Source organism: Rhamphochromis sp. 'chilingali' (genome assembly GCF_963969265.1).
Source record: "Rhamphochromis sp. 'chilingali' genome assembly, chromosome: 1".
Classification (NCBI taxonomy): Eukaryota; Metazoa; Chordata; class Actinopteri; order Cichliformes; family Cichlidae; genus Rhamphochromis; species Rhamphochromis sp. 'chilingali'.
This window is the reverse complement of record NC_137929.1, coordinates 49106586-49120782: the sequence shown is the minus strand read 5'-3', so window position 1 is coordinate 49120782 and position 14197 is coordinate 49106586. Positions and strand designations below refer to the sequence as shown.

Here is a 14197-nt window from a genome sequence, read left to right as displayed (position 1 = left end):
CTGTGGCACCATGCTACCCACAACAACAAAAACTCCACCCAATTTATCCAAACACACAACTTTCCTCTTGCTCACTTACGAATTGAGACAAATTTCCCCTTGCCAACGTCCCACAGATCCACAAATGTGGGTTGTGTTCATGTTCCAGTGTAAAAATAAGATATATAGTCTTCAACTGTATATAAGCGTGATAGTGTCTTTCCATATGTCACGGTGCGGCATGGCACACCGTGGAAGGTGTGGGGAAAGGAGGACCCAGGCGCGGTGCTCTATGTATAAACAGTGTGTTTATTTACAGAGTGGAACAAAAACAACAATAAATCCCCGTGTTCTCCCAGACTCCCGTGTCGTGTCTCTGCGTGAATAGTTCGTGTCTCTGTGCTCTCCGCTCCCGTGTCAGCACCCCCCGGTGCTCGCTGCTCTTCGTGCCTTCCACGCTCCTCCTGCGGGAAACAATAGACGCAGCCGTCAGGACACAAATAACCGCGGGCATACACTTACACACATTAACTCAATTCAATGGGACCACTAACGTGGAGTCTCAAGGAATGATCCCGCGTCGGTGGGAGCTCCAAGACTCTCTTAAGTAGCTCCCCCGACGAGGCCTGATCAGCAGCAGGTGTGTGGCTTCGGGTGTGGCCAGTCCCCTTGCAGGGCCACACCCTCCAGGCCTGACGCCGCCTATAAACAAGTGCTCAGCCACCCACACACACATATACACAAGCACAGGGAAGGGGGAGCCAGTGCCGTAGCTCCGCAAACGCACATAACGCACACTGCGTAGGGCACCAAATGGCCGGTAGGGCACCAAAAAAAAAAAAAAATCAGGGTCGTAAAAAAAAAAAAAAAAAAAAAAAAAGTAAACCATATTAATACTATAAATATCATATGCATTAATATGGTTAAACAATACAAAAGCAACATAAAACAATTTTCTCGAGAAAAGGGGTGAATCTGCTTTGTGCCCTGTCTCCAGTCTCCTCCTGGTGCCCCCCCACTCCCAGTGGTCTGTTCTATAATTGGTAAACACCTGTTTGAACATGGCCTCGAAACGGCAACAGGAGTCGGGAGCGGAGAAAAGAAAGAAGAAGAGGAAGCGTGATGAAACTCAGGCGTCGCTTGCCGGTAAGGCAATGTTTAAATAATAATAATAAAAAAAGTTCATTATTGTAGCCCTTGCTTGCACGCTCATGTCCGTCAACTCTGTGATAGCTCCTGTTAGCAGTGTTCATACTGTGTTAACAAATGTTGCAAATGATTGATGTTGGGTAGTTTGTTTACGTTGTGGATATGAATATAGAATGGACTACTAAAAGCAACTCATCATGGTCACTCAATTGACGGTTTTCAGATAACGTTAGCAATCGTGACTCACGATTGCTAACGTTATCGTGATTCGTGAGACTAGCATTTCCCTCCTCAGGTTGCTAGCTGGCTAACGTCATGCATGCTACTGATTAACCTTAACTTTGGGATAGGTCAGTGATGCAGTCAAGTATTATTATCAGATTAGACAAGATTACTTTGTATGTTGCTGCATTTCAGGATATCTATAAAGACGCATATCTTATTTATGCCATTGACGTCTGAACACATAAATAGTTCTCGTCTTTCTTTAGGTTCATAGATCAAGGGCGACATCTGTTGGTGAAACTGTAATATGAAACCTATATCTTCCAGTAATATAGATTTCCTACTTGCGCATTTATATCAAATTATGTACAGCATGTTTATATTGCCATTTGCCATTATGAAAATCTATACATGTAAAATATAGTTAGTAATTTTTAAATGTACCAGTGACTTACTTAATTTATTAGTCTTATAATGCAATCTTTCGTAGGCCTACTGTAGATTCAAAATTGTATTTCTGTAAAATCCCTGAATATTTTCTCTTGTATGCAGGGTCAATGCTTAAATATGTTCAAGGAGGATCTCAAGGACAGGATGAACCATCCAGTAGTAGTGCCATCCCTGGACATCAACCACCAGCCATTGTAGACCCTGCAACAATCCCTAGCCAAGAAGAACAAGAACCATCAACCACCAGTTCAGGTACAGTTCCATACACAAGTACCACTGAGAGTCCTGTCACTGAGAGACTATCAGAAAGTGACACTGTGGAGACATGTGTGCCCCCTTCAACCGATCCTGCTGTTTGGCCAGCTCACATTGTAGATGCTGATCGTGTTGAAATTGTGCGGAGAGGTCCTTTTAATGTCAGCTCTGATTTTAATTTTCCAAAGGGGCCTGATGGAAGAGCATTTCACACTAGCCTTAAGTTCAAAATTCTTCCCAATGGAGAAAAGGTTCACCGGAGCTGGTTAGTGTACTCACCGCAGAACAATGCTGTGTTCTGCTTTGCATGTAAGCTTTTCAGTGTGAAGGATATAAAGCTGAGTACAGAGGGCTTCAGTGACTGGTCGAACATCAACATCCGTTTGAGGGGTCATGAGTGTAGCCAAGACCACATACAGTGCATGCTTAAGTGGAGAGAACTGGACACACGGCTAAAGAAAAGCATGGCAATAGATCAACAGGAGTTGACCTTACTAGAGGCAGAAAGGAAAAAGTGGCGAGAGATTCTCAAACGATTACTCTCAATAACTCTCTCACTGGCTTCCAGAAATTTGTCTTTTAGGGGCTCTTCTGACTGTCTTTATGAGCCGGACAATGGCAACTTCTTGAAGGAAGTAGAGCTTATGGCAACATATGACCTTGTAATGGCAAATCACTTGGCCAACATAAAAGATGAAGGTTCCCACACACATTACCTCAGCCCTGAGACACAGAACGAACTAATTCAGATTATCTCTTCAGAAACATTCCGCGCCATTGTGAAGCAAATCCAGTTGGCAAAATACTTCTCCATCATTCTTGACTGTACTCCAGATGTGAGTCACACTGAACAAATGTCAGTCATAGTACGCATTGTTTGTTTCCAAGCACAACCAGATATTAAAGAATACTTTCTTGGCTATATAAATGTGGAGCAAACAACTGGCCTTAACCTGTCCAATGTTGTCCTTGACAAGTTGAAGGAGCTTGGCATTCCATTTGAAAACTGTCGAGGACAGGCCTATGACAATGGGGCCAACATGAAGGGGAAGAAGCAAGGTGTTCAGGCCAGACTGCTACAATTAAACCCGAGAGCATTGTTTGTGCCTTGTGGAGCTCACACGATGAATCTGGTCATAGCTGATGCTGCCAAGTCCACTCCAGATGCAACTGGCTACTTTGGGTATTTGCAGAAGTTGTTCAATTTCTTTTCCAGTGCCACCCAGCGATGGGCCATTTTAACAAAACATGTGAAATTGACACTTAAATCTTGGAGTGACGTTAGATGGGAAAGCAGGCTTCAAAGTGTAACTGCTGTCCGGAGTCAGACAAAAGAAGTGAGGGGTGCTCTCCTGGAGGCCAGAGAAGCTGTAAGTGATGCAGTCGCAAAGGTGGAGGCTCAAGTGCTTGCTGAGGAAGTAGCCTCATTTCGATTTTTGATTTGCTCCATCGTGTGGTGTGAACTTCTTACAATCACAAACCAGGTGAACAAGTTACTACAGTCCAGCTCCATGCAGCTCGATGTTGCTGTCAGGCTCATTGACACTGCCAAAAGTAACCTCTCTAAATACAGACAGTCTGGGTTTGATGAGGCTGTGTCAGCTGCCAAAGAACTCTGTGAGGCCCTGAACATAGAACCACAGTTGAAGGAGAAAAGGCTCAGGAGCACAAAAAGGCAGTTTGCATATGAAGCTGTTGATGAGCCCCTCCATGATGCCCTTAAAAAGCTTGAGGTCACATTTTTCAATTGTGTTGTGGACACTGCTTTAATCTCCCTACAGGAGAGGTTTGAGACCATGAATCAAGTGAAGGAGAAATATGGAGTGCTGCTTGATTTCAGCAAAGTGAATGGGATGTCCAAGGAGGATTTAAAAAAAAAAAACACTGCACTGAAGTACAGAAGACACTGACAGATAAGGGAGTAGCTGACATTGATGGACCTGAGATGATGCAGGAAATCATCAACCTTCCTCAGCTGCCACCACAGACGTCTGCTTTGGAAATGCTGTCATTTTTACATGACAATCAGCTTCAAGAGGTATATCCCAATCTGTGGATTGCTCTGCGTATTGCACTGACCCTGCCTGTCACAGTTGCCTCTGCTGAGCGAAGCTTTTCAAAGCTCAAACTCATTAAAACGTACCTGCGTTCATCAATGGGGCAGGAACGTTTAAGTGGTCTGGCTGTTATCAGCATCAATGGTGACGTGGCTCAGAAGCTATCATATGATGACCTTATAGCTGATTTTGCAACCAGAAAATGCAGGCGTGTGCCTCTCTAGGCCCTAGAGAGGCACACCACGCCTGCATTTTCTGGTTGTCAGAGTATGCCCTAGAGTCTAGGGCATACTCTGACAACGAATTGTAAAAATGTTTAACATAGTTACTTAAGGAATGTGGCTTTTGTGTTCAAATTCTTATTTTTCTTATTTAAGTTTATTTAAATTCTATTGTGAAACTATTTGTAAATATATTAATAATAATAATACTATTATATTATATATATTATTTTTTTATAAAAAAAAAATTACACATTATTGCCAGGCTCTTTGTTCTTGTTCCAATGTTCAATTTTTGTTTCAGTATTTATTTGTAACAGTATTTTTAACCTCCTTTAACCTTATTTATTTGTTTAACTGTCATGTTTGTTGTTATTTAATTAAACAAATTCCACTGAGAAATTCAAAAGTATTAATGGTTTTTTTTTTTCAGTGGCGGGGGGGGGGGGCACCATAAAGCATTTGTGCTTAGGGCACCCAAATGGCTAGCAACGGCCCTGGGGGGAGCAACACCAAAATACACAGCAATAATAATAATAATAATAATAATATAATACATGACTGCTCAGGGATCCTGGGTCGCCCAGTCCCAGGACCCTGACAGTACCCCCCCTCTAAGGCTCCCGACGACCCCAAAACCAAAACAAAAAACAGCACAACCAACCCAGGGCGGGCGGCGGGGGGAACCAGGACGGAGGGCCAGAACCAAAACAAGCAAAAACAACAAAACAACAAACCGACCCAGTCCACAGTCTCAGAGTCAGACCGCGCATCCCGCAGCGGTGCAAAAAGAAAACGAAAAGACGCCACAAACAGTCACAGGCGGCCCATCAACACAACAAGAGAGTTCAGGGGGCCTACCTCGAGCCCAACGGCGGCGACGTAGCAGCTCCGGCGGACGGCCCCGGGTCCGGCGGCAGCAGCAAAACAGTTCAGGGGGCCTGCCACGGGTCCGGTGGCGGCGGCGCTGCTCCTCCGGCGGCCTGCCACGGTTCCGGTGGCCTGCCACGGGTCCGGTGGCGCTGCCCCTCCGGCGGCCTGCCACGGGTCCGATGGCAACGTCGCTGCTCCGGTGAGCAACAGCGAGGCGTGGCAACAGGTCCCTGACGCGCCGATCGCTGACGTGGACGCACCGGACGTGGACGGCGAGGAGGCCGCGCTAGACGTGGAGGTCCCTCCGGTCTGCTGACCTCCTCGGCCGGCAGCGAGAGCTCCTCCTCGGCCGGCAGCGAGAGCTCCTCCTCGGCCGGCAGCGAGAGCTCCTCCTCGGCCGGCAGCGAGAGCTCCTCCTCGGCCGGCAGCGAGAGCTCCTCCTCGGCCGGCAGCGAGAGCTCCCCCTCCGGCTCGCTGAGCTCCTGCTCGGGCATGCTGAGCTCCACAGCTGGCGATGCGGGCTCCTCCGGCTCACTGAGCTCCTGCTCGGGCATGCCGAGCTCCTCCGGCTCGCTGAGCTCCTCAGCTGACGGTGCGAGCTCAGCTGGCGGTGCGGGCTCCTCCGGCTCGCTGAGCTCCTCAGCTGGCGGTGCGGGCTCCTCCGGCTCGCTGAGCTCCTGCTCGGGCATGCTGAGCTCCTCCGGCTCGCTGAGCTCCTCAGCTGGCGGTGCGGGCTCCTCCGGCTCGCTGAGCTCCTGCTCGGGCATGCCGAGCTCCTCCGGCTCGCTGAGCTCCTGCTCGGGCATGCTGAGCTCCTGCTGCAGCTGGACGAAGTCTGAGGTTTCCCGAGCTTGCACCACCCCCCGGGCTTTACGCAGGGTGCCAAGGCAGGCGGAAACTCCCTTGAGCTGGCCGAGGTAGGGGTTTCCCTCCAGGATTGCCTCGATGGCATTTAACCCCACCACTCTTGCCCTTGCGTTGGTGGTGTGAGTTACCCAGTCCATCAGGCGTTGGACGCGTGTGAGGTCGCCCCCTCCGGACAGGGCTGCTGGAGTGGGTAGTGGAATGGAGGCTGCCGCTGGTGGAGAAGATGGCTGAGGGATGACCGCATGCGGATGAGATGACGACAGCGCCACAACCGCAGATGGTGAAGCAGCGAGTGGTGTGAAGACCTCTGACCGAGGTGATGTTACCTGCGCTGTCAGCTCGTCCACTGCAGACACAAACACAGATGGTGAGGGAAATGGAAAATTGTCCGTACTACTCACCACAGCCGGCTCTTGAGATGACCGTGGATGTGGCTGCGGTGAGGAACGCTGGCGGCGCGAACGTCGTTTCCGTGTAGACGTCGGGGCCGGCGTCTCAGGCAGTGAATCCACCAGCTGTCCGAGCTGGTGGGCAGCCTGAGGAGGAGAGTGGAGGTGGAGGGTAGAAAGTAGAAAGTCCAGGACCACCGCATTAAGGGAGCCCACCAGCCAGGGGAATTTAAAAAGCATCTCCTGCAGCCGCCTCTCCACGGCGCGACGCAAACCTTCCGCTGGCTTCTCCCACCACACCTCACATAGGTGGTACACTTCATCCATAATTTCCCTCCTGAGCCTCTCCTCGGAGACCGCTGGGTCCATAAGTGGCGGGATCATTCTGTCACGGTGCGGCATGGCACACCGTGGAAGGTGTGGGGAAAGGAGGACCCAGGCGCGGTGCTCTATGTATAAACAGTGTGTTTATTTACAGAGTGGAACAAAAACAACAATAAATCCCCGTGTTCTCCCAGACTCCCGTGTCGTGTCTCTGCGTGAATAGTTCGTGTCTCTGTGCTCTCCGCTCCCGTGTCAGCACCCCCCGGTGCTCGCTGCTCTTCGTGCCTTCCACGCTCCTCCTGCGGGAAACAATAGACGCAGCCGTCAGGACACAAATAACCGCGGGCATACACTTACACACATTAACTCAATTCAATGGGACGACTAACGTGGAGTCTCAAGGAATGATCCCGCGTCGGTGGGAGCTCCAAGACTCTCTTAAGTAGCTCCCCCGACGAGGCCTGATCAGCAGCAGGTGTGTGGCTTCGGGTGTGGCCAGTCCCCTTGCAGGGCCACACCCTCCAGGCCTGACGCCGCCTATAAACAAGTGCTCAGCCACCCACACACACATATACACAAGCACAGGGAAGGGGGAGCAACACCAAAATACACAGCAATAATAATAATAATAATAATATAATACATGACTGCTCAGGGATCCTGGGTCGCCCACTCCCAGGACCCTGACACCATATGAAGTGGACGTTTCTTTTCTAAATAAACAGAACAGCTTTTAAACACTTTTTTTATATGTGTCAGAATTATTTATTATTGTTATTTTGTTTTATTTTTTTTTACAAAAGTAAGTGGCATCTCTCCTTATTTTGTTCAAATTCAGTTACCTAATATAGTATTATTATTGCTGTATAAGCTTACTAATATTTTACACCTATTTTTTTTATTTAGACTTTTTTTTTAAATATAAATTTTATTGCTTTTGCAACAACATACAAAGGTTTGTTTTCCCAATAATATGCTGCTGTAATAGGAACCCTTTTCCCCCGCCCTCACCTCCCACCCTGCTCTCTTCCAAACAACAAAATAATTTTTTAAAAAACAAAAACAAAAAAGCCCCACATATAATATGTATACATTTGTACAATATGTGGCATTTATACATATTCAAGGAAACAAAAAAAAGAAAGGAGAGAGAAAAAAAAGTAGACAATAGAAATAGCTAGCACATACTAAACAATTTTCTCCTCATCCACACTCCTACATGAGTTGTCCGATGTTTACTTCTTTTATAAAGTTTTTAAATGGCATCCAAATTTCATCAAAATATGTTAACTTGTTTTTGAGAAAGTACGTTATCCTTTCCATTGCCATACACTGTGCCAAAGAATTTATCCAAGCACCAATAGCAGGAGGATCTGATGTTTACCAATTTAATGCAATCATACGTTTTGCCTGTAATGTACAATAATCCATACACTTAATTTGATGGGCTGTTAGTTTAAGATTTTTAGAATACACTTGTAATAGCAACATTTCTACAAATTTAATGGCATTTTAAGAGAATTTGCTTCCATCCTCACCCATGACGGGGTATTTTGGGATGAAAAATAAAACATTATTGTCCTTAATTGAATAGCCAGATAGTACCAGTAAAAATTGGGGCATTTCAACCCCCCTGTGTCAAAGGGAAGATACAACAAAGACAAGCGAATGCAGGGATGCTTTTTGTTCCAGATAAACTCTCTGACTAATGATGCTAATTTAGTAAACAATCCAGCAGGAGGAGCCAGTGGGACATTTTGAAACATATACAACAGTTTAGGTAATACATTCATTTTAAGAACACTTATCCTTCCAATAATAGATAGTGGTAAACTTATCCAACGCTCCAAATCTTTGGAAATTTTCTGTAGAATTGTATTATAGTTAAGTACCACCACATCTTTTAATGAAGGAGCTATTTTAATGCCTAGATAAGTGAGTTCAGAATTAACAGTAAAGCCAGATATATTCTGACTTACGTTTTGATTATACCCTTGTTTAAGTAACATTAATGATGATTTTGTTACATTAACTTTATACCCTGAGAAGGCCCCAAACTGGTCTATTAAATCCTTTATAGCAGGCACAGAAGTTTTTAGTTGCTTTAAAAATAATATGACATCATCAGCAAATAAAGCAATTCTATGCTCCTTTCTACCAATCCTAACACCTTGTATTTGTCCGCTGGTTCTAACACCTATTGCCAGCGGTTCAATAGCTAAAAGGAATAAAAGTGGAGATAAAGGTGAACCCTGCGGGCACCCTCTTTTAATGTCAAATGGTACAAAAATTATCTCATTTGTCTGAACCTGAGCAACAGACTGACAGTGTAATAGCTTGATCCAATGCAGAAATAAATTTCCAAACCCAAATCTAACAATGACATCAAAGAGATATGACCGTTCAATTCTATCAAAGGCCTTCTCCGCGTCAAGCGAAAGAATGGCTGTATCTTCCTGCTCACTTTGATTATGAAGAATGTTGAGGACTCGTCTTACATTATGAAAACCCTGTCTATGTTTAACAAATCCATTTTGATCATCTCCTATAATAACTGGAAGAATACTTTCTAATCTTTTGGCAAGAATTTTACAAATAATTTTAGTGTCTGTGTTAATTAAGCTTATAGGACGCATATTTTCACACTTGTTATTTAGTTTTCCAGGTTTAGGAAGCAATATTATCAGGGACTCCCTTAATGAGTCAGTAAGATTACCAGTATTAAAACATTCTATATACATATCTAAGAGGGGCTGTGCTAATTTATCTTTGAAGTATTTATAAAGGTCAATTGGCAATCCGTCTGGGCCAGCTGTTTTACCAGCATTTAGAGAGTTTATAGCATCTATAATTTTATATATACTAATTTGCCTGTCAACATTTTCTTTGTCTTTGTCTGAAATTTTTGGTATATCAAGTTTATCTAGAAATAAAGATTGCATTCTAGTTGCATTGTTGAATTCAGAGTTATATAACGTTTCATAAAACATTTTAAATGCATTATTTATCTCTAATGGGTCTACTATGATATTTCCATTTGAAGTTTCAAGTTTTGTAATTGCCTTTTCAGATTCCTGCTTTTTTATACGCCAAGCCAGGAGTTTGCTGGGTTTTTCACCTTGATCATAGAATTGTTGCTTTAATCTCAATAAATTTACAGCTGCTTTTTCACTTGTCATTTCATTGTATTGCGTTCTCAATAGTAATAATTCTTTTACAATATGCTCATTATTTTGACCTGATTGAAAGCTGATCTCTTCTAACATTTTTATTTTTTCTTCCAGATATTTTATCCTTTGGTTTCTTTCTCTTGTTTTCTTACTAGAATAGCTTATAATTTGCCCTCTTAAGTATGCCTTAAAGGCTTCACATCTCACACTTGCCAATGTTTGATCTGAATTGTGCTCAAAGTATTCATTAATTTGCTTGCCTAAAAACTCAAGAAACTGTTTGTCCTGCATCCACTTCAATTGAAACCTCCATTCAATCAGAGTTTTGATCAGTTTTGGTTCTATGAAAGTCAAAATAACGGCTGCATGGTCAGATATTATTATTTCCTTATACTGGCAATCTTTTATATAGTGAGCCAGCTCAGTTGATACCAGAAAGTAATCTATTCTGGAGTACACTTTGTGTGTACCTGACCAGCAAGAATATTGTAATTTGGTTGGATTTTGCTCTCGCCATATATCAATTAAATTTAACTCCTTCATAAATTGCCTGATCACCTTTTGTGTTCTATTATGAGTATTATCCATGCCTGAAGATTTATCCTTCTGTGGGTTCAAAGCACAATTTAAGTCCCCAGCAATTATACATTTACCTTGCAAGTCTGAAATTTTAAGAAATAAATTGCTATAAAAGTTTGGATTATCTTCATTTGGGCCATAAATATTAATTAAATTTAGTCTAGTAGATAGTAGATTACCTTGTAGTATTAGAAAACGTCCATTACAATTCTTAAGCACATGCTCAACGTGAAAAGGTATAGATTTGTGAATCATTATCATGACGCCCCTGGAATTGGAGGAGTAAGGCGCTGAAAAGATTTGACCGGGCCATATATGTTTCATTCTATTTGTCTCACTGCCTAGCATATGAGTTTCTTGTAGGAACACAATTTTGGCCTTTAATTTCTTAATCCTACTAATGACTTGTTTTATTTTTACTAACTTACGTAGACCTCTGCAGTTCCAAGAAACACAGTCAATCAAGACTTCTGCCATATATATTCACTTATGTTAAAACTGTACTATTAAATAAATACACACATATATATACACAAAAGAACAGTATTGTACCATGTTAAGCATTTACTGATTTGAGAGAGCAACCCTTCCCACACCCCAGCCTGTGTAAGAACATACAGGCATCCCTTAACCCCCAAAATACTTCCGTCCTCTTCTTGGAACATGTCCACCCTAAACCGAGGAACTGTTCACCCGCGTTTAGCAACAGTTGTTAGAGTAATTACAATTGATTAAAAGAATTTAACTAAAGAAACAAAAAAAAGATAATAACAATAGAAATAAATCCACCTTGTCAAGTTTTTACTCTCACAGATTTGACACAATAAGTGAAATTACTAGTAACTCTTATTAAGAGAACAAAACAACCAATGTCTAGCCCAGCATTGTATAACAACCCTTTGGCAATATAATAAATTGTTCAGTCCATTATGGTTCGTAAATACAGTTAGAACAGAGTTAGTGATCTACCATCATATACCTTATCAAACATCTTGTACTTGATTAAGGCTCTTAATGTAGGCATCCACATCCGCTGGTGTATCGAATACATGCGTACGTTCCTCGTTGGTCAAAAGCAGCCTCGCTGGATAAATGATCCGATGTTTCCACAATCCAATCTCCCGCAGCTCCTCACACCATCGTACTGACGCTGCTGTCTGTATGTCTCTGCAGGCAGGTCCGGCAGGAAGGCTATCTTATTGTCAGTTCTTTTGTCGTCCTAGCGGCTTTCATGATGCCTTCTCGATCTCTGTAACTTAAGCACTTAATTATAAAAGTTCTCGATCAGTTTGCAATGGAGCTTTGCCTTGTGTTTATCCTGTGCACCCTTTCCAGGACAGGAGGGGGGATTTTCAAAATGTCCGATATAAACTTCTCCATGAAAGTACGTGGATCTGTACCTTCTTCTTTCTCAGGGATGCCGAGGATTCGGATGTTATTACGCCGACTTCTTCCTTCCAAATCCTCCACCTTTTTAGATAGAAGTTTGGGCTGTCTTTCAAGGCTTTCCATATCATTTTTCAATAAGGTGATTTCGTCCTCTGCGTTGGAGATTCTTTTTTCAGCCTCGTCAATTCGCCCTCCACATTTTTGTATATCAACTTGAACAGCTCCTATTGCTGACATAATACCACCCATTTCAGTATGGAACTCTTGCTTGAGCAATCGAATAGCGTTTAATAAGTCCAAGGTAGAAGGCATTTCTGGGTTTGCAGGTTGCTTTTCTTGTTCGTGTTCATGCATAGCGTCCATCTGCCCTTCCTCCACCCCGCTTTCGTCTTGTGCCTCAAACGTAGTTTTTTGTTTGTCCTTGTTCAGTTTTTTAGGCATGTTAGCGTTCTCTTATGTTCCCAAACGAACTATGTCAAAACGTAAGTTCTATTTTGGATTTACAGAGAGTATTTAACGAAAAAGACAACTGAGCACGCGAAGCACGGGTCTCCTCACTTTGCCGCCATTACCGGAAGCTTTTAAACACTTTACTAGAATTTTTACATTTACCAAACACAAATCAACTTTTTTAGTTTTGTTAGATTTGTGTTCTCATGACTAAATATATTAATTTATTTTATGTTGTGAAAGAAGTTTTCTGATTGTCATTTTATTTTGAAAAGGATTTTATTTTGGTGATTATAGATTACTTCACTTCCTGTTCCTGTTGTTCCAAAGCGCGAACTGCTGAAGTAATGTATGGTTTTCCCTCCTGTGTTACTAACAATAAAAGAAACGGGAAAAGTAATCAACCACCAAGTGTGTGCATTATTAAGAGAACATGGCCGAAGAAGAAGAAAACTCTTCAAGTTCAACAGGTTATGGGCCCAGGCGTGACACAACAGGAGGAAGATGGCAGAGGTTAGTGTTCAACGGAGACGAAAACAGTTACGAACTTTGGGAGGCAAAGTTTCTCGGCCACATGCGGATCATTGGTCTAAAGGACACTATATTATCAGCCACTAACCCAGATGCAGAGAAGAATGCTGAATGCTACGCTGAACTGATACAGTTTCTTGATGATAAAAGCCTTGCACTGGTAATGAGAGATGCGACTGACGATGGAAGAAAAGCTTTAAAAATACTACGTGACCACTACGATAGTAAAGGCAAGCCCAGAATCATCGCACTGTACACAGAGCTGACGTCTTTACAGAAGAAACCAGATGAGACAGTGACAGATTATATTATCCGAGCTGAAAAAGCAGTGACCTCCCTAAGAAATGCAAAAGAAGTCATCAGTGATGGACTTATTATCGCTATGATTCTAAAGGGGCTTCCTGAAGCTTACAAGCCATTTGCTATTCACACAACTCAAAGCAGTGAAGATTTAACATTCACACAGTTCAAAAGCAACCTACGAAGTTATGAGGAAATCGAGAAATTTGACAACAAAGTAAAAGCGGATAATGTGATGAAGGTTGATTTAACATCAATCACCTGCCATGGATGCGGAAACCGAGGACATTTTGTAAAAGATTGTCGCCAAAAGGGAACACCTAAGTGGTGTAGCTACCATAGAAGCTCGACACACAGTGATGAGACATGTAGAAGAAAAACCAAGTACAGAGATGACGCAAAACTAACTGTAGTAAAACTAGAGGGCAAGAAAGAAGAGCAGACTTTTGTATTTAAAGTTAGTCAAAGACTTCTGCCTACTGACATAATAAGAGAAGGACTAATGGTGGACTGTGGTGCGACTTCACACATCATTACGGAGAAGAACAAGTTCATGAAGTTTGATGAGACTTTTGATCCTGAGAAACACTACATGGAGCTCGCTGATGGATCCAGGACAAACAACGTCGCACTCAAGAGGGGAGATGCCAACGTCTCTCTACGGGACATACAAGGACACTGTACCACCATCACACTGAGAGACGCCCTGTTCATCCCATCCTACCCTCAGAGCATATTTTCAGTGAAGGCAGCTACAAACTATGGAGCACAGGTGATCTTCAAGAAGGGACAGAATGAACTGGTGAACAAAGATGGGACAGTCTTCTCCATCGAAGAATACAACAGACTCTACTATTTGAAAACGGTAAACAATGAAACATCATACAATGACATGATGTCCTGTGACACTGTTAATCTGGCTTGTGATGTGAAAACATGGCACGAAATTTTAGGACATTGTAATGTTAGTGATGTGTTAAAGCTACCCG

General features: G+C 43.2%; 1 protein-coding gene and 1 long non-coding RNA gene across 2 annotated transcripts; both read right to left on the bottom strand.

Moving 5' to 3' along the window:
• Positions 1–261: 261 nt before the first annotated feature.
• LOC308401907 lies at positions 262–5333 on the bottom strand. The gene is made up of 3 exons (XR_013972649.1): positions 5198–5333; positions 534–681; positions 262–443 (listed from the first exon to the last, which is right to left on the bottom strand). It is a non-coding gene; the product is annotated as an uncharacterized lncRNA (long non-coding RNA).
• Positions 5334–5791: 458 nt separating this feature from the next.
• On the bottom strand, positions 5792–7505 carry LOC308408405 (uncharacterized protein; the record flags this gene model as incomplete). The annotated part of the gene is made up of 3 exons (XM_080900625.1): positions 7179–7505; positions 5858–7088; positions 5792–5795 (listed from the first exon to the last, which is right to left on the bottom strand). Exons 2-3 carry the CDS (start codon positions 6865–6867, stop codon positions 5792–5794), a joined length of 1014 nt encoding a protein of 337 aa, XP_080756751.1. The 5' UTR covers positions 6868–7088; positions 7179–7505.
• Between the last annotated feature and the right edge of the window lie 6692 nt (positions 7506–14197).